This window comes from Hoplias malabaricus, chromosome 1, assembly GCF_029633855.1.
Source record: "Hoplias malabaricus isolate fHopMal1 chromosome 1, fHopMal1.hap1, whole genome shotgun sequence".
Lineage (NCBI taxonomy): Eukaryota > Metazoa > Chordata > Actinopteri > Characiformes > Erythrinidae > Hoplias > Hoplias malabaricus.
The window spans coordinates 64,063,586-64,088,273 of record NC_089800.1 but is presented as its reverse complement, the minus strand read 5'-3'; the positions used below and the strand labels follow the sequence as shown (position 1 = coordinate 64,088,273).

The window sequence follows — 24,688 nt, the reverse complement described above, 5'->3', positions numbered from 1 at the left end:
GTGAAACATATTTGTGACTTGTGTTTAATTTGAGGATTAAAATTCATGCATTTGTAAAGTATTTTGAGACTAATCTCTTCCATATGCAGAGACGTGGAAACATCTCTCACTGATCACCCACACGTTCAGACAAGAACTACTTCATTAAACTTTAAGCCAAACCAGTAGTAATTTAGATAGATAGCCACAATAAAACATATAACACAAGTATCCATTCCACTCTCAGAGCGCATGGACAGCAGGAACATTTTTTACCCGGTAAACAGTGAACAACACTGAAGCAAATGAATATGTGGCTTGTGTCTGTAGTCTGTTACACACTAAAGCAAAACACAAGTGAAATAAGACTATTACTTGTATATGATCTGTGTATGAATAACTCACTCAGATTCAGACAGAAAAGCAGAGAAACGCATTAGAGACTGACATCCTAACAGTTTTCCATTAGAGCCTATGAAGAAAATGCTAATGTGGCTAACCAATTTTAAGTCTTTTTCTCCTCACTATACTACACAGTGCGATCCTATACACCTCTGACATAGGAAGTAGGTGGGCTTATGTGCTTCTGGATTTGGTAAAACTTTCTCCAGCCCAGGGAGAAGAACTAGACAACACGGTAGCATGTAGTGCTTGTCCGTCTAGAATACATGAACATGAATGGTGCAGGGGTGGGGTTTGTATAGCTCAAGATCCAGTGGAGAATTATACATGCTTACATCTGAAAGGAAACATGGACTGTCAAAAACCTGACACACTGTGCCAGGCTGCCGTACAATGAAGTGAATCTATGTTCCGTCAATCTGGCCTCATACTGAACTGAACCTCAATTAGCCTTTCCTCCATTTTGAATTTTCTACTGGTTGACATGCCTCCACGCCCGTTGCAGTAACATTTGAAATGGTATGGACTGTTTTGAAACTTGAATTTCTGTTTTGACTAGAGTAAATGACATCAAATTTACCATTGGGTTAAATGGAAGCTTCAATTCAAGATGTCTGAAATTAATCTTAAACTTACATTTCAGACTACAGTTAAATTATGACTAGTCAAAAAGCCAATTAGAAAAATGTCTTGCCTTTTTTCTGACTCGTCATAATTCCAATTAAATATATCTTAAATTCCCTCCTTATTAAAGATATCTTAAGATATCTGAAACTAAATTGTAGATGTCTGAAATTAAATTCTAGATATAGGAAATGAAATTAATGACTAATCAAAACTAAGTTAGATATCCAAAATGTTATATTTGATTAGTCAGAATTATTTTTAAGATATCCTGAAATAAATTAGAGATATCTTGAACTTATTCGCCTTTTGTATTTCTGATATCTTAAAGGAAAATTCTGACTAAAGATGTCACAAGAACCAATATTTCAGTACAAAAATACCAAAATATCAAAATTCTGAAAACAATATGGTTCTTGTTTCCTGTGATACCTGAGGTAACGAAGGCTTCACAGATCTCTCAGACCACATCATAATAATCCTACATCATAATCATAGTCATCATAATAAGCCAATATGCTAATAAGCCAAGAAAGCTAAAACAACACAAGTAATAGCATCTGCAGGAGAAGCCACAGGTCCGTGGTAACTGTTTGAAAATAAAAGTTACATATGGAAATATTTAGCATTTGAGTCCGAAGACCAAACAAAATTGTTGTGTCATGAAGCCTGAAGAGCCCAGAAGCAACGCGCACACAAAGCATACTGGCTTTGTGTCAATCAAGTCAGTAGACTAATCAGTAAAGAAAACAAATGAAAAAAATGGCACCTTTTTTTCTGGAAAAGACTTTTTAAATAAAAAATATTTATGCAGATATGCATTCGTTTCATTCGTTTATTTTTTGTTGTGGTATCGAAATTGGTATGGAGAATCATGGAATTTTAGTGGTATTGCTACTGATTTATACATTTCTGGTATTGTGACATCCTTAATTTCTGGTATTATGACATTTGTAAGCAACTTTACAGAAAAATTTTTAATAATAATTCAGGATTTATGACTCATCAGATGACAAATTCACTGACACCTTTAGATGCATCTTATATATCTTTTGTCATTTAAGGGATGTGCAATAACTTTGAGGCGACTAAGGTAAAGATCACTCTTATTGGTTTTATTGCAGACCTGACATCACGTAAACCAGACTTAGTCCTGCTAAACTACAGTCTCCACTGTCACTCCATTTGATCTTAGAGCTCTCCAGGAGACACTAGTAAGAAGGGGGAAGGTATTAAGGAGAAATTACAGTGATAATAAGAAATATTCAAGAGAAAAGACAGATATAAATGGGGAAGTACACAGATATTGAGGAGAGACTTTTATAATATTATTAATGCTCTGACTGCAATGAGAATGAGCAACATATTAACTAGATTTAAAATTTCACTTGCAAAATATTTTCTGCAATGTAACTCACACTGAAGGCTGTGAAGAACTAAGAGGACAGAGAGAAGGGTGAGATCTCACGAGACAAAGCTGGGAGATGTGGTCTTTGCAGGTTGTCGAGACCTGGGTCTACACACTCTCCTCTTGGACTCGACACAAACATCACGGGTCCCAGGAGTGTGTCCTCTGGTGGCGTAAGGGGCACGGAGGGACTGAAGAGCTGCTAAAGGCCATTACCACTAGGAAAGAAAACACACACACACACACACACACACAAAACTGTCCAGATTCAGTGACAAAACGGCATCAGAGCCAAACTGCACACATTAGCACTTCAGAGGCGATGGTGTACACACACACACACACACACACATACACACACTAAATCCCCAAAGCACACAACCCATGTCTTGACAAGTAAAATCTTAAATCTAGTTTCCAATATTTTTTATTCTTTAGTTGACAAGAAAATGACTAGATTATATATGTCATCAACTGTTATAGATATTTATCATTCTAGCATTATTGTACAAAAATGTGCTTATATTAAATTATTGCATCTGGTGAAAATGTTCTATTTCAGTCATAACTTTTTTCTGAAACGTTATGTTCAACTATTCTTCTAGTACATTAGACACTTTCCCCACATAATAACACTTAAAATAAGTAAAAATGTCTAGAAACAGGTTAATAACTCCTTACATTAATAGAAGAGCAAGAAATATTAGATATTAGGTCAAATACATTTAATATGATTTCACTTTGTAAGTTATTTTTTGCTTCATCTCCTAGCAGCACTGTGCAGCATTTAATTAATACAATTAATGCACTTTTCATTAAAACTGGAGTGAGAGCTGCAGGTAATACCCCATAATCTGGACATTCCAAAATGACATCTAGCATCTACCTTCAACTCAGTGTCTCTGAAAAATCAAAATTAAGACTTAAATTTTAGCTTCATACACTGCAAAACATCCATCAGCAAGTGAAATATCTTAAAAGTAGTCTATGTACAAACACACACACACACACACACACACACACACACACACACACACACACACACAATATATATATACACACATTCTGTGATTGCTGTAGGAAAATTCACAAATGAATCCACTTATTTAACCGTTTTTTTTCCAGTTATTTCAGTTATTTTATGTAAAAGTGCTTTTATTCCACTGGCAGATCATTTGCTCTCATGTATTGTTCTAAAAACAAGCAAAATAATCTGACATGAAACACTTTCGCCAAATGTAATGAATTAAAATTTATAAAACGGGTCTAGAGATAAGTAGAATAGTCTAACAATAGTGTTTCATCATTATAAGATTCAGAAAAACTGTACAGTGAACACCCACCATGAGAACAAGGCCAGGTGTGCTCTCTAGGACTTGAAGCCTTGGATGGCTGAGGCATCACTGGGTACTGAATCACAATGTGCATATGACAGGGCCAACAACGCACCATTCCAGAGCCTATAGTGTCTAGATTTGACATGTTTCACTTGATTTCAGAGAAATTTGGAAAAATCTGTGGAATTCTTATTTAAGTATTAAAAAGCTCAGCCCATGTATTTAAGCTTGGTTGAGAGGCTTCTGAGGATGAAGCCTCCATCAGTGAAAGTGTAATGTGATGCAAGCAGGAGAGGAAAGGGTTAACAGAGCCATTAGGAATGCCACAGAGCACTTTGAACGTCTCGCAAGGTTAATGAGAACAGTCCTCAGCAGCTGAAATGCTCAAGTAGCTTTTATTGTATCATAATAATGAATCAATGGTATGAAGATAAAATAAAATAAATGAACTCCGAAGCCATGAGTAAAACGTATGTGCTGCAGCACAACTCATAAAAAAAGAGAGGTGAGAGAGAGAGAGAGGGAGAAATAATAAAATAATAAAAACCATGCCCAGCTGTCAAGGCCTTTTTCTTCGGGTGACGTCATTTACTTGAAAAATATTTGCCTCCAGGTCACTGCTCCCTCTTTTTAAGCCTTAAACGCTTTCGCCACAGAACATTAAACGTCTCCCAACGTTAACAGATATGATATGTATTAGAAAGCAGATGATTTTTATAGAGCATGCCATCTTTAGCTTCTCCATAGGAATAACAGGATGAGATGCCTAAAGAAAGACACAGATGCCTCAGATATAAAGGCTGTTGTCAGTAATTCAGAGCTTGACCTGTCATAATCTTGCTGTGTTTCAGTAGATTTAACATTAGATTTGTGAATCTTGCCCAGAGATGCCCCGCTCTACAAAAACACATCTCAGGAAGGTTGGAAAAACACCTCCAAAGACTGGTTTTCTCCTAAAAAAAACTGAAATACATGAGCAGACTCCTGCGTTTACCCTTCCAAATATATATATAAAAAATCACTATATTTAAAAATGATCACATAAATAACATACCATTATAATATATTAAGTGATTTAGTCTAATGTGTAAAGAAAGTTGGAAGTTGGAAAAAAGAATGCAGAAAATTTGGCATAAAAGTCCTGCAACTTAATAATAATAATAATAATAATAATAATAATAATAATCTATTGCAAGCCTACATGGTGGCCTCATCACGAAGTACATCGACAAATTATTAAACCTAGCATGTTAGCTAGCTGCTAATGTCAGCTTTGCTAATGAATGAATACCTGTTAAACACATTTCAATATTTATTATGTTGTCGAATAACCTACCACATTATTTATACCACTAATTGGTCGGGCTACATTGTAGTTTAGTTTGGGGCAGAGACTGTTTTATATTATTTTGAATACTGCCACAGCACTACAGGACTAAATTTATCAGAGAGAGAGAGAGAGAGAAAGAAAGAAAGAGAGAGAGAGAGAGAGAGAGAGAGAGAGAGAGAGAGAGAGAGAGAGAGAGAGAGAGAGAGAGATTATAGGAATATGTCTCTCTCACATTAAATCTAATTTGCAGGTGTCAGAGTGCTATCAACGTGCGGAAGACACCCAGACCTTCCAGGAGAGACGGGGTGTTAGTCAGGTTCTATTGCTGCCCACATCCTCAAAGAATATGACTAATCAGTCTCTTGCCCTGTTAAAGTATTTTCAGTGTAAAGCCCCAGATATTTACATATGGGAGATCTAACACAGTCCTGATACCGCTGCAGAGCTTAGGCATGCTTCCATACCTAAAGTGGGTTCCCTTGGGCGTTACACCAGTGAAAGCAGGCTCCTATAGAACGTTTTTTTACACTAGAGATTAAATTATTACACTAATTACATATGCTACAAAGACTGCTACAAAGTTATTTATAGTGATACAGACTTAATAAATTAAATGTGATAATAGTGTCACATTTCTCACCTTATCACAATTTGAGTGCATCCATCCATCCATTATCTGTAAGCACTTATCCAATTTAGGGTCGCGGGGGGTCCAGAGCCTACCTGGAATCATCAGGCGCAAGGCAGGAATACACCCTGGAGGGGACACAAGTCCTTCACAGGGCAACACAGACACATTCACTCACACACACACACTTTCGAGTCGCCAATCCACCTGCAACGTGTGTTTTTGGACTGTGGGAGGAAACCGGAGCACCTGGAGGAAACCCACTGGAACACACCAACTCCTCACCCAGAGTGGGAATCGAACCCACAACCTCCAGGCCCCTGGAGCTGTGTGATTGCGACACTACCTGCTGCGCCACCGTGCCGCCCAATTTGAGTGCAAGGATTCACAAAGTTTGGTCTAAACAGCAGCATTTTGGGGGGAAGTATTGGCCTCTGCCTCTGCAGTAAGTTCGTTCTTAAAGTCGCCTCTGTCACTCTGTCCAGTTCTTCCAGGAAGCTGGCATCTCTGCTCATCCAGTTCCTTGAAGAGCGGCATTATTTGGGTGTTTGTTAGTGTGATGTCTTAACAAATTGCTCTTCCTGAGAACTGTGAGGGCTTCTTCACAAATGGAGTACACATTTCTTTTCACTTCACCCAAAATGAAATCCACTGTTCAGTCTTATTGAAAAAATATGACTAGCGATATTGACGTTTCTGCCGTCAGCCATTTTTGAAAACAAGGCCTAAGAAATATCACTTAAGTGCTGCCAGTGCTGAGCTGCAACACGGTGCTCCCATCTTGGTTCGTTTGAACAGTTTTATTCACATAATCAATAGAGACTGCAAAAACTGACTTGCAGTGAATATAAATTTAGGAAATAGTTGCCAGGCTATGGAGCTAAAAGTTTTGTTCATTTGAAAAAAAAAAAAAAAACATCTGAAACTGTAAGTTCAAATCTTGAGATTGAACTTTGAAAAATACAAAAATGTATTCAAAATTAAATTAAGTTTAAATTAAGGATGATTTTTTTTGTTTTGTTTAAATAGAATTTTGATTCAATTATTTTTTTTAAATAAATAATTTATTTAGATTTTTCACTTTCCTATATATTTTGATATTTAAAGTCTTATATTTTTCAGTTGCAGATTTTATGTTTACAGATTCAGATCTTTTTTGTTGTTGTTTGTTTTACACAGAATATAGTGTATAATGTGAGTGTAAAGTGATATTTCTCATAGTCAACTGTGAGGAAGGTCCTCCACCTTCATTGCTATGCTGTCAGTCATTATACCACACCCCTCTCCGCTGATGTCCCACCTCCCACGCTAGATCAGGCCAAAAATCTGAAACCAAAAAAACAAGGATCCAAAAGTGAAAAAAAGGATCTGAAAGTGAAAATAAGATCTGTGACCGAAAAAAAAAGATATGCCAAAAAATTAAATAATAATAATAATAATAATAATAATAATAATAATAATCTGGACCTGAAAACATAAAATCTGCAACTAAAAAATATAAGTATATCAAATATCAAAATATATAAGTGAATAAAAGTGAATTAAATAATGGAATCAAAAATCTATTTAAATCTATTGAAAAAAATCATCCTATACTTATTTTAATTTTGAAGACATTGTTGTATATTTTCAAACTTCAATCTCAAGATTTGAACTTTCAGTTTTAGATTTTTTTTTTTTAATGAACAAAATTTTTGACCATAATATAGCTCCATACCTGGCCATGTAAGGTTTAGTAGAAGATGGTCTATGGCTGACTCTGCCTCAGTTTGCTCATATGTCGATTTCTTTTCTTTGTCTCGTCTTTTCTGTGTACACCTCAGCTAATTGATGTTAAGGTATATGTAAAAATGAATTAAAGGCTGGGTTTATATTAAGTTAAATACTACAATACACTTAGTCCTTAATTAGCCAAATTGATAATATAATAAGAACAACACTTTTTTTTATTTAAAAAAGGATAATTATATACAGTGTATTACTACGGGTATCACAGGTGTCTGCTGTTGTTTAACACATCTTTTAGGTCCATGTAAATGCCATTGTGAATGTTGTCTCTTTTCTCTAAGAAAAGGTTATTTCGGAATAAAACAGTGTCACCAATGGCTCCTTGCTCCCTATGTAATGTGCAATAATGGGGAACTACATGTCACTGGATAACAATTTCCCAAATATTGCACCATGTACAGAAATCCAATTATGGACTGGCCTTAATGGTTGAACCTGAGTGTATGGAATCAGATTTCTGTGAAAGAATCGCAGAATATAATTCATTTCAAAAGTATTGAGTGGCAGATTAATGCCCAAGGCAGTTTTGAGTGCGCATGCGTACAAAACTTTGCGGCTCAGCAGCAGAGAGACAGTTGAGGTTTCTACCTTCAGGGGGGAGTAACTTTACACAAACACTAATTCCTTTACTGTTTTAAAACACAGCAATACCTACAAAATCGAACAGTATCAATGCTGAGGTAATCAGTCTAAAACAAAACATGAAGTATTTACTGTGAACACAAACCTGTTTATCTCTTACCAGACACTGATCTGATGTAAATACACAGCCTGTGTTTTCTCAGGATGAAACAATACATTAGCATTTATTTCTGTTTATTTGTAAAATGCTATGAAAGTGCCTGAGCTCTGTTCACCTCAGAAACCTCTGTGTACCAACGTAGTGAAACTATCCCTTTTCCCACAAATGTTGACAGATGATTTTAAATGTTCTAATTTTATTTGGAAAATTGGAGTTAACTTTGTTTTTTTTTCTTCTTTTTTTAAACTGTGTTATGTGCTTTTACATTAAAATATTTTGGAGAAAAGAAACATTATAAACAATATGATGTGTGAGAGGCAACATTCTTGCTTCCCTAATGAATATTACAAATTTAATAAAGTCAAATGGAACAGCAAAGTTCCAAAAAATAAGTTTGTGGTATTATTATGATTATGATTATGATTATTTGTATTATTGGGCGACATGATGTCGCAGCAGGTAGTGTCGCAGTCACACAGCTTCAGGGACCTTCGATTCCCGCTCAGGGTGACTGTCTGTGAGGAGTTGGTGTGTTCTCCCTGTGTCCGCGTGGGTTTCCTCCAGGTGCTCCGGTTTCCTCCCACAGTCCAAAAACACACGTTGGAAGGTGGATTGGTGACTCAAAAGTGTCCGTAGGTGTGAGTGTGTCTGTTGCACTTTGAAGGACTGGCACCCCCTCCAGGGTGTATTCCTGCCTTGTGCCCAATGATTCCAAGTAGGCTCTGGACCCACTGCAACACTGAACTGGATAAGTGCTTACAGATAATGAAATCATTATTGTTAATAATAAACAATAATAATAACAATAAAAATTAACAATAAGCAGAAGAACTCTGATTGTTTAATATATACACACATTATATATATAAGGATTGTAAGTTTTCATATGCATGATATTCTGTATATGTGGAGTCCCAAAGCTGAAATACACACCCTGGACACATATCTGTGAATGTGAAGTCCATGGCAATGAGCTGTCACTCAAAAACTCACTGGCCAATGGGAACCCACCCCTAAGAAAACCTGCACAAGCGAAAAGTTTGTGGCAAAACTACTCACAAAAAACTTAGAGAGGATGTGTAGAACTCATGCACAAAAGTCGTGGAGCAGATATGACAGCTGGATATATTGCTTACAAGTTATACATTTTATATTTGGGATGAATTTTTATTTATTTATTTTTATGTGCAATACTTTTTGCAAAATTCCAAATGAGTGAAAGTGAGTGAAATCAGAAGAACTGTGCCGAGCCAAGTTCATTGGTTCTTCTTTTTGGGTGTTGTCCTACATCAAACAGTCTCCTCGGCCCGAGGGCTTAGCGGCTGATTACTTTCTGAGTGGACATGCCTCAAACGCTGCATCAGGTTGTCAGGAACTCATTCCTCTGTTTCTCGTCCCCTATTTTCTAAGGAAACAATATTTGTAGCTGTGGCAGTATGAAGTGTGGCTGTGGGAGGCGATGAGGAAAAAAAATAAGGGGGGACAAGGGGCAGTATGTAACCGTGTTTTAGTGATAAAATACCTAACTCAAGAACAAACACAGATATGGATTATAGGTTCAAGCCAATAGGGCCGGCTCACAAGCAATTTCCAAAAAAATTTAAATAGCTATTTGAATCACGAGAGGAACTAAACTTAGTGAAAATAAGTATATTTACATCTACAGAATTTAGATGCTTTTACATTTCATCATGGGCCTTGACCAAGGATGTATTATTACAGCCAAGTGCTACTGACAAACCTGGGAATAAAACCCATGTGGCAAATGTGTCAGCATTCCTGAATCTGTGATGATTTGAATGTGTCGGCAATATCCTGGAGAGATCAGATACAAACAGTTGAGAAATCTTGCAAATTATCAAAAGAAATAAACAGATTTTCCTCCATCGATTACTAAACAGGTGTAAGTTAATAAGTGTTCACGTTTGCTGTGGTGATATGCTCTAGTTCAATGATGTGATTTAAAGTTAGAAGAGGAGGAGCAAATATGGTGACATTTCATAAGAATTATGAAAAACCAAGATGTCCTTTAATTGATAAAGGGGAGTAAAAGTTCTGTATTCAGGCTTTTAAAACAACATTTCACAGATACGTTCAACAGGTAGAAAAGAGATTTAGGGAAGAGGGCGTATGGGAAGATTGGTTTATCGATGTTGTCACCAAAAAAAAGCAGGCCAAAGTCAAAAACTGGAAGCATGTTTTAATATTGCTCTACCATTATCCTGAAAGGCATAATTGGAGTTACACATCTGAACTGATCGTAGTTACAGAATCATAGGTCTCTCTTTTTGCATTGAACAATATATACAATGTAAAATAAATACATTTACACAAATGGACAGAATCGCTGGAGCACACTGTATGATGCACATCACAAAAATATACAGTTAATTGTTTAATTTTACTGATGTGGAGCACATCTAGAACTACAGACATGGTTCTCACTACAGCTGTTTCAGCAACTCCTGGATCAGACTTTAATCATTATCGTATTGATCTTATAAGTGTTATCTTTTTCTTTTTTTTTTCTTTTTTGTGTAATATATATTTTCCTTTTAAACTTCTGCCATGAAAAAAACCCCTTCAACACATTTTTGGCAGACACTGACAAGAGAATAAATATAACCAACGTTCCCTAATGTCATATATTCATAATGATAATAATAATAATAATAGTAATAATAAAAATAGCAGTTGATTTTGTACATCTTCATATTACGGATCCTAATGTTCCTTAAATTGCAAAATAGTCCAATAAATATACAGCATTTTTGATCTAATTTTTGATCGCAAAAGTGCGACACCTGTTGTATTGCTTTAAATAAGAAAATATGTCAGAGAAAAGTCATCGTTTCAGTATGGCTACATATATTTAAACTTTTTAACATTAAAAGACGTAGCGCAAAAGCCTTTTTCATGATGATCTAAAGCTGCTTCTGTCCAAAAAAAAAGATGTTGTTTTTATTTTAAATATAAACACTTTTTCAATTAAGTTGAATGGATATCAGGGGTTTATGCACCAAATTTTTCGAAGCAAAACTGCTGGTTTAGGATCAGTTTTGTTGTTAATATTAGTACACAAAATGAAGAGCTGATCCTAGATCAGTGCCTAGGGCCAGGATGGCTTGCTGTAACATCTGTGTGACATCACAAAAACTCAAAAGTGCTTGAAAAGTTTTGAGAAAAGTTTAAAGAGGCAGTCAGTCATCTGCACCACTGAAAAGTAGCAGACAATATTCATGAACGTGATTATTCATTATTTTTACATTGTCTCCTATAAAGTGCCACGAGACTAAGAATCAAATTGCTTTATAGTCCCTGAATGAACTAGTTTGTGCTCCAAACCCATGTGGAGGACTCACTCCATCCAGGCCTCCAGGTTTCAGTGGTTAATTAAGCGAAGACTAAAGCATCACTGGAGAAAATGACTGATTGCATCTTTAAAAAAATAAATAAAAACTCCTGTGTTACATTTGTAATGGTGAAGACAATGGAAATAAAAAACAAACAAAAAAAACAAGTAAGAAAAGCACAAAGAAACAGCACCTTTCTGCCATGAGTTTTGTTGTGTTACATAAAAACAGACAAAATAACAATAATAATTGAAACAAAAATAAAAATGAAAGTGCCAACGTCCTATCAACAGCAAAGAACCCTCCTGTTAGTTTTTTTTTCTTGCCATGAATAATAATGTGTGGAGTTACATTTACACTAACCTCTCCAAAGCACAATCTAATTATATAATTTTTTTGTTTATAGATGATAGATATTATACCGTATTTATCGAACAAGACAGAAGGGAGGAAATAAATGAAATTAAAAAAGAATCCCTCATTGTATCCCATTTCATTCCAAAATTAAAGTTTTTTTTTTTTGCCCTTCATTTTTATTCAGCACACAAAATTTTAAAGCCATAGTTTTTATTATTGTTTTTTTTTTAGTTTTTTTTTTTTTTTTTTGAAAACTGATCCTAATCAATCACCAAAACATAAAAAGTTAGCATTTTTGTTTTTGTTGTTTTTATTTGTTTTGTTTTTAAATCCCTTTGCAGCCTCTTACAGTAAAGATAATCAGCATGGAAGGCTTTATGTACAGCGTCTTTGGAAAAAAAAAACAGAGAAAAGGAACAATTCGCCTACCATTTTGGTATAGTTTTATTTATTTATGTGTGTGTGTGTGTGTGTGTGTGTGTTTGTTTGTTTAACCTAAGGTCTCCAGTGTTAGTTTTTCTACAGGAACATTGTTAGAAAAAAAGAAAATAAAAAGTGATCCCTTGTTTATTTAGATTTTTAAATATATGTTGATCCTTTCTTTAAATAGTTGTTAATCACTTATACATCCGTGTAGAGTACATCATTAGCATGATCGAGGATCTAGAAAGAGACTTATTAGTTTCATGATTATTATTTTCAGCAAGGTTTTTTTCGTTTTTTTGAGAACCCATCATCCGTTTGTCTCCTGAGGATTCATACATCCAGTAGTGTCTCTATTTTTATTTAAATTTCTACCCTGTCTCTAAAAAAAACCTGGAAAAAAAAGTGTACGGCGCACACGAAAACCACAACAAAGCACACAACAACATCATTGCGGAACAGATGGAGGAGGAAAAGAATAAAGAAATAAAAGATTTTTGGGGGGGAAAAGCACAGCAGACGTGAAACATCAAGAAACTACTTTCTCTTTTTTTTTTTTTTTTTTTTTTTTATGTTTGTTCCAATAAAATGTCTTAGGTTTTATAATCTGTTAATTTACAATATACAATGTTTTAGGAATATTCAAGAAAACACCCCCCTTTACTAACACTGACATGTTTCAGATGAGTGCAGAGGAAAGCTCGCTTAGGTTTATGTAGAAATATCTTTTTTTTTTTAAGATTACATCATGAGTTCTGCGCCTATTTTTGTCCTAAAAAGTCAAACCTACGATGTGTTTGTAAAGATGGTAGAGGCCTAAGTGCTAAATCTTGCTTCACAAAGTTTATATTGAACTTTCTTTGAAGTGAAAATGTAAGCTGAAAGAGACAGGGGTTAAATATAGAAATGCATATATCATTCGTGTGGAGTTCATGGTTCAGTTTATGGTCCATAATTTCTGTCAACCGTCTTTACATCAAGTGCAGAAACGAAAGTTAAAGCTGTGGTTGCCCCCCAAAAACAGATCAATAAAAATGAACAAATTAACAAATTTACATTTGCACACCTTCGCTTTTTCAGTAAAATGTCTATTGCTTGGAGAAAGAGAAGAAAGACTTGATAAAGTTAGTAGAAAAAAAAACAATCATTTTTCATTAACATTTATGAACAAATTGTCCATAAATATGGCGTTATGAATAAATGACACCACCACATCTCTATATTTACACCCTTCGCTGCAGTACAAACGCGCAGAAAATTAAATAATGTACACAGTGGAAACAATATCAATAAATAAATGAAAGTCTGTGGTTTTCTCAGTACCTCTCTCAGGTCCATATTGCATGAGAGACTAAAGCTCAGGCTATTCCCTGAAAAGATCACAAAAAAATCATCCAAAAAAGTGGCTTTTGGAAGTGTTTTGGAAGACTTGAAAGAAAACAGAGGTGGAGAAATTTTAATGAGAGGAGCAGCATCGTCAGATATGGGGTAACCAAACAAAATAATAATAATGATGATAATAATAATCATAAATCAAATCTCAGTTTGGCGCACTGCTCCAGTGAGGTCTGGTGGTGACTCTACTGCACATTGTCATCTTTTTTAAAAAGAGAGAGAGAAAGAGAAAAGAGGAAGAGAGATTTCTTCCTTAAATTTGTCCAATAAGATGATACTGGAAATGGTTATTTTTTTTAGGACAGTACAGTTTTGCTGGAACTCCTTCCTTTCCTTCCTTCCTTCCTTTGGCAGGGCTAATCTTTTAACATCTTATTCAGATCGTCTCTCGGCTCCCAGGTATGTTTTTCAGGTTTTCAGAGGGCTTTTCTAGGTGTTTCTTGTGTGTAAATATCAAACAAAACATCTTTTATTTTTCAATAGTGTCTAAAAACTGCATCCGTTTTATGGGTTTTTTTCTTGTTTTCGGAGAAGAAGAAAGTCAAAAGCTGGTTGGAAAGTTCAAAATTGTCCTGAAGCTGCTGAAGAGTTGAAAGCAGTCCCCACCTTCGTATAATCAGAGTTTTAATTGCTCATTAATGATTTGTTTGTCATAATTTAATAGCAGTGTCTATTGACAAAGTTTTTCACCAACAGTGGCATAGAAATCAGAAAAAATCCCCTGCCCTGTGGAAAGGGCGTGGCCAGTCTGTGTTGGTTCCTCCCACTCCAGCTGAAGTAGGTGGGGCCCAATTGAAGCGCCGAGGGCTGGGCTAGACCTTTGCCTCGAGCAGCTCCAGGAAGAGTTTGTGCATGGGCACTTTTCCGTCCTGCTTGATGCTGTAGAAGTGCTGCACTGCCTTTGTGGATGTCTGCCGGAGCAGTGGCAGGGTCATCAGCAGTTTCCCAGCCCGCCGAGGATCCTCCGAGTGTTGGCTACTCTCATAGTCCTGCAGCGCCTCGTGCAGAACGTCCTGCAGCTTCTGGACTGCATCCACGTCCTCTATGTGCATCGAGTCTGACAATGGACAACAAATAAAATCAGTTTCACTGTGTATTATCCAACATGTTATGTGTTCTGGGGACAGTGGGTTGGACCCTTGTAACTTGTGATTTCCGCACATTTGAAGTGAAAGCGTGATATATAATAGGGGTCACTCTTTCCAATGCCATGTGTGGGCTAAAGGGGTATAAATGTGCTCAGGACTGGGCTGTTGAGCAGTTGAACTGGGTAATTTGGAGTGATGGCGCTCCATTAACACTGCTGGGATGATTTGTAGTGAACCCTCGAATGTTTACATGGCTGAATTCTATCAAATCCTCATACCAATGTGCCCAACATCATGTAAAGCCTTTCCAGAAGAATGGAGCCTGTATCGCTTACATAAGCACTGAGCAGAAGCTGAGAGTATAAACAGATACAAGTCGGGAAGATTACAGCTCTCCATTATTCAGCAAAAAAAAAAAAATCTGCTGCTAAACGGAGGGAAGAGAGACTGAGTCATCTTTTCTTCAGAGACAGAGCTCGTTCTCCGGTGATTAAACACACACTCGAGTGTTAAATGCTGGGATTGTGCTCGGAGTGTGTTTACACGCTGCTCTGTGGCCTGATGAATGAAACACGCCACTGGAACAACGTTCTGACTCGAGCTGATACAGAACGACGAGCCGCTTTTCAGCCGTCAGTCCCTCCGCATGACTGCCATTGTCTGGGAGAAATGTCAAACAGGGCTCATTTGCATATTCACTCGTTAGCAGGGTGCTCTACGCATGCAATTAAGTCTCAGACTCGACTACAGCCCTTCGCAAAATGTGCTCTCCATTCAAACCTCTCACAGAGGGTCCTTTCAAGCAGCGCTTCTACAATGGTACACACTTCTGAAATCCTTCTGCTAAATAATGCTCCCACCCAACATCCAGGAAATGGCTAATTTTTAAATTAGCTTGTTACTACAATAACATTATTTTTGTTGTTATTTATTTCCCAAGCCATAGCTCATTCTCTAGAGGCCTCATGTCAGAAAACAGAGTGATTACAGTCCATGCCTTGCTTAGAATCAATAAATACATGTTAAATAATAACTGTAGGGTCAAGTATTGATAAGACAGAAGCACCTCCTGTCAACAGTAAACACATCTGGCTTCATGTTGTACTTTGTTTTTAACATAAAAGCCTGTAGACACCTGCTCATTCAATATTTATCTAAAAAGAAGTGTATCACTCATGAGTTAGCGCCACTTTGATGCTGGAACATTGCTGTGAGGATGTGATGGCACCCTGCCAGGCAGACATTAGCTCTGCCACTCCAGATCATCCCAAAGGTACTGGTTAGGGCTTCATCCGTCCAAAAAACCCAATTCCACCGCTCCAGAGCCCAGTACTGGAGGGCTTTATACTACACTTTTGTTTTTAAATCAAAAACAGTTTGCCTTTACAGCAGAAGAGTAGACTACTCAGTGCACTACTCTTTCAGAGACTGGGACTCTGTGTCCTCATCTCTCCCTCTGTCTCGGCTTCTGTGCCCCCCCCCCCCCCCCCAAAGAAAAGGAGACAAAATGGCACACCTTTGAACTCTGATGATTCATGTCTCTCAAGAGAGAGGAGCTAGGAAAGGCAAAGCCTCAATAAACACGAGTGTGACACGAGACAAATAGGGACAGAGGACAAGTGAGAGAGAGACAGAGAGACACGAGTTGTGTTGAGCCAAAAATACTGCACATCTTGTGTCTGTTTCTTGGTTTAAAACAGAATCCTACAGCTATTAAAATGTTTATTATATCACAAGAGACTTGTTAATTAAAATGTATAAGCCCATTAATAACATTATAATGCATTTATAAGGAATTATAAACATGTTTTAAACAACATGTTTAAAATTAAAGAACAGAAACATGGTATTAATAGAAAGTGGAACTAAACCTGTTTAATGTGTAAGGACCTGGATTTTCTTGAAGCTCTTAATACATCAGTTTTAAAAAGAGCTGTAAACAAAATTGAATTGGAATTGAACCGGTTGAGTTTAAATAAACGTGCAGAAGGAATGGAAAGTGTGGAAGGAGTATAGGCTGGAAAGAATAAATGTGCACATCCCTCTCCACATGCTCCAAACTATTGGTGTCCCATCGCTCTCTGGGCACCTGGCCATCGACAGGAGAGATGAACTGTTAATTACAAAATCAATTAGAAAAGAATTTCTCCAGAGCTGTGCTCCCTTTCTCTCTTGTTCCCTCGTTGTCTCTCCCTCTCTGAAGGGAGCCATCATTCTGGGGCATTAAGGGGGGTGGAGGGGGGGGCAAGATGGACGGCTCTTGGAGCATCCACACATCCGAAAACAGGCAAAAACAATATGCTTTTTCATTCTTCAGCACAACCCGGGATTGATGGTCACATATGGCCTCAGAAAACAAACTGTCAATACCCTGAGTGTTAGAGAATCTGAACAAATAGCCACCTTCTCATTCACACTGCTCACTGCCACAGGTTTAACTGATTTTATTGGCAGTTTCCTCCTTGTAATTAATGGGATTTGGGGTGGTTGGGCGTGGAGTATTGGGAGGGGGGATGGGGGGTGGGCAATAAGGTCACTGACCAATGACCAAGTTCAAAACTGGAGTCAAAACAATGTGTATTTACTTAGAAGGAGCCTGAATATAGACTGATGGGAGGCACTGCTTTTGAGTACATGTGCAAATGTATACACTCCTTTATAATGATTGAATTCCATGTCTTTAATAGTGAACCTATTATGAATTTCTGTAGCCACAAATATTACTGAGGGACATGCACAAGAAGCCATGTATAAGCCTAAGATTACCAGGCTTATTGCCAAGCGTAGGTTGAAGGGGTAAACATCCCTTCAGCATTGGGTTCATTGGGTTGAAGAGCAACGGAACTGCATTCTCTGGCATGATGGAGAATTCATCCATCACCTTTTGGACGAGTCTGTATGCCACACATCCCCAATGTTGATATATATATATATACTGGAAACGTGATTAATCTGGAAAATTTAACGCCTTTTCATTTTAATTCACGCCTTCAATTTTAAAGCAAATTAATCCTTTTACCAAATCTGGCCACAACTTCCTCTCATATTTCACTCGTTTTACAGAGCCTAGTGATGGTGACTGGATGGAAAATTTCAATTTTTTTTATCAATTGGCACCACTAATTTTAAACCATGTTCACAATTAAAAAAATCACCTGAGTTTGCAAGCGCTATGGCCTTAAGAGTGACAAACTCCTCCTTCTCCAGCTTCATGCTCCTGTATTTCTTCACCAGCTGCAGGATGGCGTTGTTTAGGTCCAGAAGCCCGGCCAGTTTGGATTGATCCTCATCCATGATATAGTCCTCAGCGTAGACCAGCTTGTCCTCAAAGGACAACGAGCGGTAGACAACACGAAGGATCAGGATCTCCATCCAGGCGCTCTGTAGGAGACTCATCTGATCCGCCAGAGACAGCGTAGAGAAACCTGTGAGGAAGAGAGAAGAAAAACACTTAACTCTTGCCTCCAGTCTGCAAACACATGCTGTTTTATTGTTAGTAATCATGCTGCGGTATGTTTTTGAGTCATCTGACATACTGACATCCACTGGTTTAGTGTCAGGGATTTTATCTGAAATGTATTTTAAACTTGGCTACCAACATATTGTGCATAAACAGGTTTACACGGATGCTTCAAAACTGTTTGATGAACATAATAATCATTCATTGTCTGTAACTGCGTATCCAGATCAGGTGGGCGCCAGTCCTTTGCAGAGCAACACAATCTCACACCCATGAACACTTTTGAGTCGCCAATCCACCTACCAACGTGTGTTTTTTTGGACCATGTGAGGAAACCGGAGCACCCGAAGGAAACCCATGCGAACACAGGGAGAACACACCAAACTCCTCACAGACAGTCACCCGGAGTGGGACTGGAACCGCCCTATATAATAATCATTTTAATAAATATTTTTCAGTGGTTTTGGTGGTTAAATGCCTGCTGCTTTAAAGGAGCCTATAAATGAGTCGACAGAACAGAAGGCTTTATTTTCAGGGGTTCACTCAAAATGTACTAAAAATGTTAAAATACAAAAACTTTATTTATAATTTATTTATAATGATGTATGCATGTATACGATGTTTTAAATCAGTGGTTCCCAAAATTTTCCTGCAGAGCGCTCTTTTTTAAATGAGAATATTTTCAAGTCCACCCCCAACTGTGACACACATGCACACACTTTATGCTTCCAGACTTTTAAACATTGCAATGAATACAAAACTGCAACGTCTTACACAACAAAAACAAAAAATCACAAATCACCTTTACAGAGCAAGTATAACAAGTGGCATGCATCATGCATCTCATTCATTTGCCTTGCTGCCACCACCCCACACACCGCACTTTGGGAGCCACTGTCTTAATGTGTTTGTAAGGCCAGGTATCCTAGAATTTCGGCATCAGAATTGATTTCACAGTGTACCGATGCCTCAGAGGGAGAAAACAACGTTGTGAGAACTTCAGGAGGTTTTTAGCGAGAGTGGTGATGAAGAGCATTGACATTCTGAAGCCGTGATGGAGAGAAAGAGGTGGAGGAATGGAGGGAGGGAGGAGCCCAACACGTGGCTCGGCCGACTAGGGGGCATCCTCCAGGAGGCAACTCCTTATCTCCCCAAACATGCAGCATGGATCAATTCTTCCCATCACACCAGCTGAAAGACTAATTGCTTGCCTCAAACTCCCTTCTCCTTCCTTCTTGACTCATCCGTATCTCTCCCTCTTCTATTTCCCCCTCTCTTTCCTCCCTCTTTCACTCCTTTCTTACGAGCAATATATCGTCTGAACAAAATCTCACAAGAGAAGGCAACCACATTTTTACTTACATTCTGTCGTTTGTACTGCTCCAATATGAGAATGTTCATGTTTAAGCTGGAATTCTCGATGGCAGAAGTGAATCTATTTAAGATTCAAATTCACTGATTCATTTCTGTGTGAGAGAAATAGGCCTGGGAGTCCTCATATAGCCATGGCATCAGTACAGAATGGAATTTAATCTTACAAGATATTTCACAATTTGTCTTCAAATTTAAACTTTATGGAAAGGGTAAATTGAGATCTTAGATTCTAGGGGAAAAAACAAACAAAACAACCCTAACCTGTCCTAACCGCAAGTGTAGATGCAGGGTTTCAACACGACAGAGGACGGTGTACATGATGCCACAAACAAACACCAGCGGGGAGCCAACCCGGAGCATCATCACCCTCCAGTGTCCAAATGGACGGCAGATGACAGACACCAAAACAGACTGGACAGCAGGAGGACAAGGCAGTGAACTCACAACACAAAACGGGTCGGCAACTGAGGACCATCTGACGAGCCTGCTATCACTTCCTGTGTATCCAGTGTTCCTGATGCTTTATAAGGTGCTATATTGCATTCACAGTGTGATGCATGATACGGTTTATGGAGCAAGAGATTTGTGACAACATCAGTTTATGAAAAGAAAAAAAAAACAAGGATAACAAGGAATTTGTATCTGTTCATAAGAACATGGTAAACATTATATCGCACTACAGCAGGTTCTGGTCTACAAAGCAGGTATGCTGTGAAAAAGCCACGAGGGACATGTGTCTGTCCCTCCCCCCGTGTCTTCACTATCTCTCTCTCTCTCACTTTAGCCAGGATGAGGCATCCAGGCTAACAATAACAAGAACCAAAATCCAAGCGATTTTGGAGAAGGATACTCCACAACATCTGTCAAAGAGTGCCATCTCTGCCCCAGAATGTAGCAGATAGAACTTATTTGTTTAATCATTTTTCCCCTTTCCTCTCATTCTCTGTGTCTGTGTTGACGGCGAATGGCAAGCAGCTCATTAAGTGCAGGTTTAAGGCTATTGTTTGTAAGAAGTGCTAATTTATGATCCAAAACTGTTAACATCTCTGATCTCATTAGGAGCATGTGAGCAGTTGGAGCACTTGGAGCTCGAACCCACGCCAGTTGGCAGGAACCTCCACCTCAACTTAATAAAATCATCAGAAGGGATTAGAGTGGAATTTCTTGAGGGGGTTTTTACTGTCAGGCACTGTCTCATTCTCACAGAAGAGAACAACATGAGATGGCACATGCTAAAATAAGAACACCTTCCCATTTCCGTCCACTGTTCTTCATTTTGCACTGAACAGAAACTCAAACATAAAACAGAAATTCAAATTTAAAATAAATTCAAACCATATTTAAAAAATAATGACAAAACTAAACGGGACATGTTTCAGTAGCTTTCAACAACAACAACAAAAACCTATATAACACTAAATAAGCCTAAAAAACATTCTGACATACACTTCCATCCCACATTGAATTGTGAAGCAGCCACACTGCACCAAATAGCTTCTTTCTAATATTTTAAAATCCATCTTAAATGATACAGCCGCTACATTCTGGCTCTCTAACATTTACCTGAATTTTCAGAACCACCTTAAATGGTGCATCGGCTACATTATATTCAGCAGTGCAGGTTTGCCTCGTAAGTCTTCGTAAGTCTTCTTATTGGAATTGTCTTCAGTGCTGTAGCAGTTACACTGAAATGTAAGTTTTGTCACTGGTTGGTTTGGGAAACAAAGCCAAAGAGAGATGGAAAGGAGGGTGGGAGGAAGATAGGGGCATGAGGGAGATTTGTCGGGGGGGTGTTAGGGGGGTTGTGGAGAGGACAACAGTGGCAGATGGACAGAGCCCATGGCCTGGAGCTCCCCCAGCCCTCTCCCCCAGTCACTGCTGTTAGTAAATAATTAGATTTACACATTCCCTAATCTCCAACACATCTCCCCACAGAATAATTAAAAGCTGGATGATTAGTTTATTGAGTGGAAGGGGGAATCCCCCCACCCCAACCCCATCCCTCCTTCCTAGCCCCTCCTTTACAGACCGACCCCACCTTTATTGAGGTCCATCAACGATTTTATCGGGGGGCCGGCCCCTTGCTTTTTTACGGTTGTCATGCCAGCGCGAGCATCCAATTTTTCTTATCTCCCTGATTAATACAAATGCAGTTTGGGGATGCATTAATTAACAGATACAAATCTGCGTTCTCATGGCCGGATCGATAGCGCGAAGAAAAGAGGCGTCGATGTGAATTTACTGCCGATGATGGAAGAGGTCTCTCTATTGACATTTATGTCCAAAGGGGAAAGAAAAAGGAAGGGAAGGGTGGGGCAAACTTTTAAGTTTTATTTATTTATTTATTTATTTTTGTATTTCAGATACAAGCAACCAGCAATGAACATGGAAAGATTACAAAGAGCAGGATTAAATTAAAACGACAGGAGATTACCACCTTTTCCTCAAATGAACACAGGTAATGAAACTGTGTGCAAGATATTAAAGACATGGGGCAGCGACAAACTGAGAGCCCAGATGAATATTATAAACACAAGCTCCTGTTCAACTTCAAAAGTTATTAGCCGCTGAAAAATACAAGGCGAAAAAAGACGAGGCTTTGTAAATTTCAAGCCAAATGTGAACTACTGTGTCTTCCTGTGTCTTATTATTGCTGGAATGGTGAAATTCCCACACTGACATGCTGAGGAATTGAACAGTGCTCCGAGTTGCTTAGTGTCGCTGCAGGCTGACACGCCTTGTTGGTGCTGGTGTGTTTACCTTTTTCAAAAAAATGGTTTTGAAATTTTGGACAGGCCTGCAGCATCCTTAAAAGAAAGTTGGAAATTCAGTTATAGATTGTGCTATTTTTGAACTGATTATTTTTGTTTTTTATTTACATTTAAACTTAGTGGTAGAATTGTCAGTGGTATAAACCACTAAAGGCTTTTTTTATTCTTCTGTCAAGAACCATGTCAGTCTCTGTGCCGTCAGGGTTAAGGGTAGCACACAGCCTCATAGATGCTCTGAACTTAACAATAGCTATGGTCAAGAGACCCAAGCAATAGCCAAATGACCTAAAGAAGTATGATAACAAAATGAGCAGTTCTGGATTCTCTGAATGCAGCCCCTATTGCACATGTTTACATTATGTTAAAGTTTGATGGCTGACACCTATATGAACATCTGCAAATGATGCACACAGAGATACAAAGGCATAAGTATAAACTGGTCGATTTCTAATCAAGATTGAAAAAGAAAGAGGCAATATATTGAGAGGAAATAAAGATTAAACAGGCTCATTTTAAGACTTTAAATGTGTTTCTTATATTCTGAGACGTATAATAAAAGATAAAAATAAGCTTAATCCAATGAACAAACCATTATTATTTGAACTAGAGGTAGGATTTCTTCATTATGTTTTATTATTAGTTCCCAGGCAAAAAGCAGATAGACTTCTCCAGAAACACAAGGTGTGTTTTATCTGATCTAGAGCACTATCTCCAGGAACCTCCTCTCCATTTAACAAACACACACACACACACACACACACACACACACACACACACACACACACACACACACACAGCAAAGAGGAGACTGTCGCCACTGGCAAACGTCCGAAGATGGAATGAGAAAGGGCTAAACATCAAGAAAACGTGAAGGGTAGGATGGAGCTGTGTGTGTGTGTGTGTGTGTGTGTGTGTGTGTGTGAGAGAGAGACTGACAGAGAGAATCAGAGGGACTGGTTGTTATTATCCAAACATAACAGGTTAGAGCATGAAATATGAATATAAAAAATACACAATAGACTGGGATTGTGATGAATAATCAAAATACTAAAAATGTTCATCAACTGCTTAAGTTTATCATTCTTCTGAAGCATTTCGTCTTCAGAACCAAACCTTCTATCTTCAGTGCTATCGACTTTGTGTTTTACACTTGGGCACAAGTTGTAAACGTGAATTCCATAATGATTCTGAACATAAATTTATATTTTTATGGTACTGTATCATAATGCTACACTGTTTCAGAAATGTGTGTGTGTGTGTGTGTGTGTGTGTGTTGTAAGCTGACAGAAAGAGGCTGCAGTGTTCAGCCAAGCGAAGTTAACCCCTACCGGGCACCCACACGTCTGCCAAATCTTTTCTGACTGCACATTCACACTGCTGAGAAAGAAACACACACACACACACACACACACACACACACACACACACACACACACACACACACACACACACACAGATACACTTCTATGTCCTCAGGGCAGCCTTCACCTCACTGGTGTTGCCTGGCGCTCTCCTGGTTACTGAGCATGCACTGATAACATTCTGTAACTCTTCCTATGAATCCAGCTTTTATAATGGTTATAAGCGCATTATAAACTTTGGGTCTTATAATGTTGACATAAAAGCACACAACTGTTTAGTGGCTTAAGCATTGCTCTAATGTAATCACATGCAAGATATTGAGATATATAATGTCAGATTCCATAAATCATAAGTACATTATATATCAAGACATAGTTATAGTGTGTTAAGGATTAGAACATGGGTAAGCAGGTAAGACTGCTTATTAGAATGAATAATACATGACCCTTTATATAACAAATGTATATGACTTCATATAATCTGCTCATTGTAAACTTTCTTCATGTACAGTGTTCTTAGAAGTGCATATTATGATGTCAGTGACAACTTAAAAACTACACAAGCTTATTCCAGAAAAACACAATGTGTGTATAATGCCTTTATAAAGCAGTATACATACATTTGTACCTCATACACTCTTGTTTATAAAGTGTTAAGTGAGTGCATCCACTTAACAGCAATAATGTCAGACATTACGAGGCACTGTGCATTTTTGTATCATAAATGTAGGATACATGGAAAAAGCCACCATGCTACACATCCAAATATTTATAGAGATCCCTTATAATGAGTGAAGTCAGCTACTGTAAGTACACAGCTGTAATCTCTAAAGAAAACTATAACATGATTCTCTGAATCAGCTGGACA

At 37.9% G+C, this 24,688-nt stretch overlaps 1 protein-coding gene across 5 annotated transcripts in view; it reads right to left on the bottom strand.

The window, feature by feature from the left end:
• Positions 1-2,534: 2,534 nt before the first annotated feature.
• The window catches only part of esrrga (estrogen-related receptor gamma a), a 161,256-nt gene continuing 139,102 nt past the window's right edge, over positions 2,535-24,688 (bottom strand). For 4 of the 5 annotated variants that reach the window (XM_066681430.1, XM_066681446.1, XM_066681439.1 and 1 more), the window contains 2 exons: positions 18,010-18,279; positions 14,230-14,823 (listed from right to left, as the gene is read on the bottom strand). In XM_066681430.1, coding sequence (XP_066537527.1) covers positions 14,579-14,823; positions 18,010-18,279 — 515 coding nt within the window. In that variant the 3' untranslated portion in view covers positions 14,230-14,578. Of the gene's footprint in view, positions 2,632-14,229; positions 14,824-18,009; positions 18,280-24,688 lie in introns of those variants that run through there. The other variant, XM_066681455.1, reaches the window with a different exon arrangement.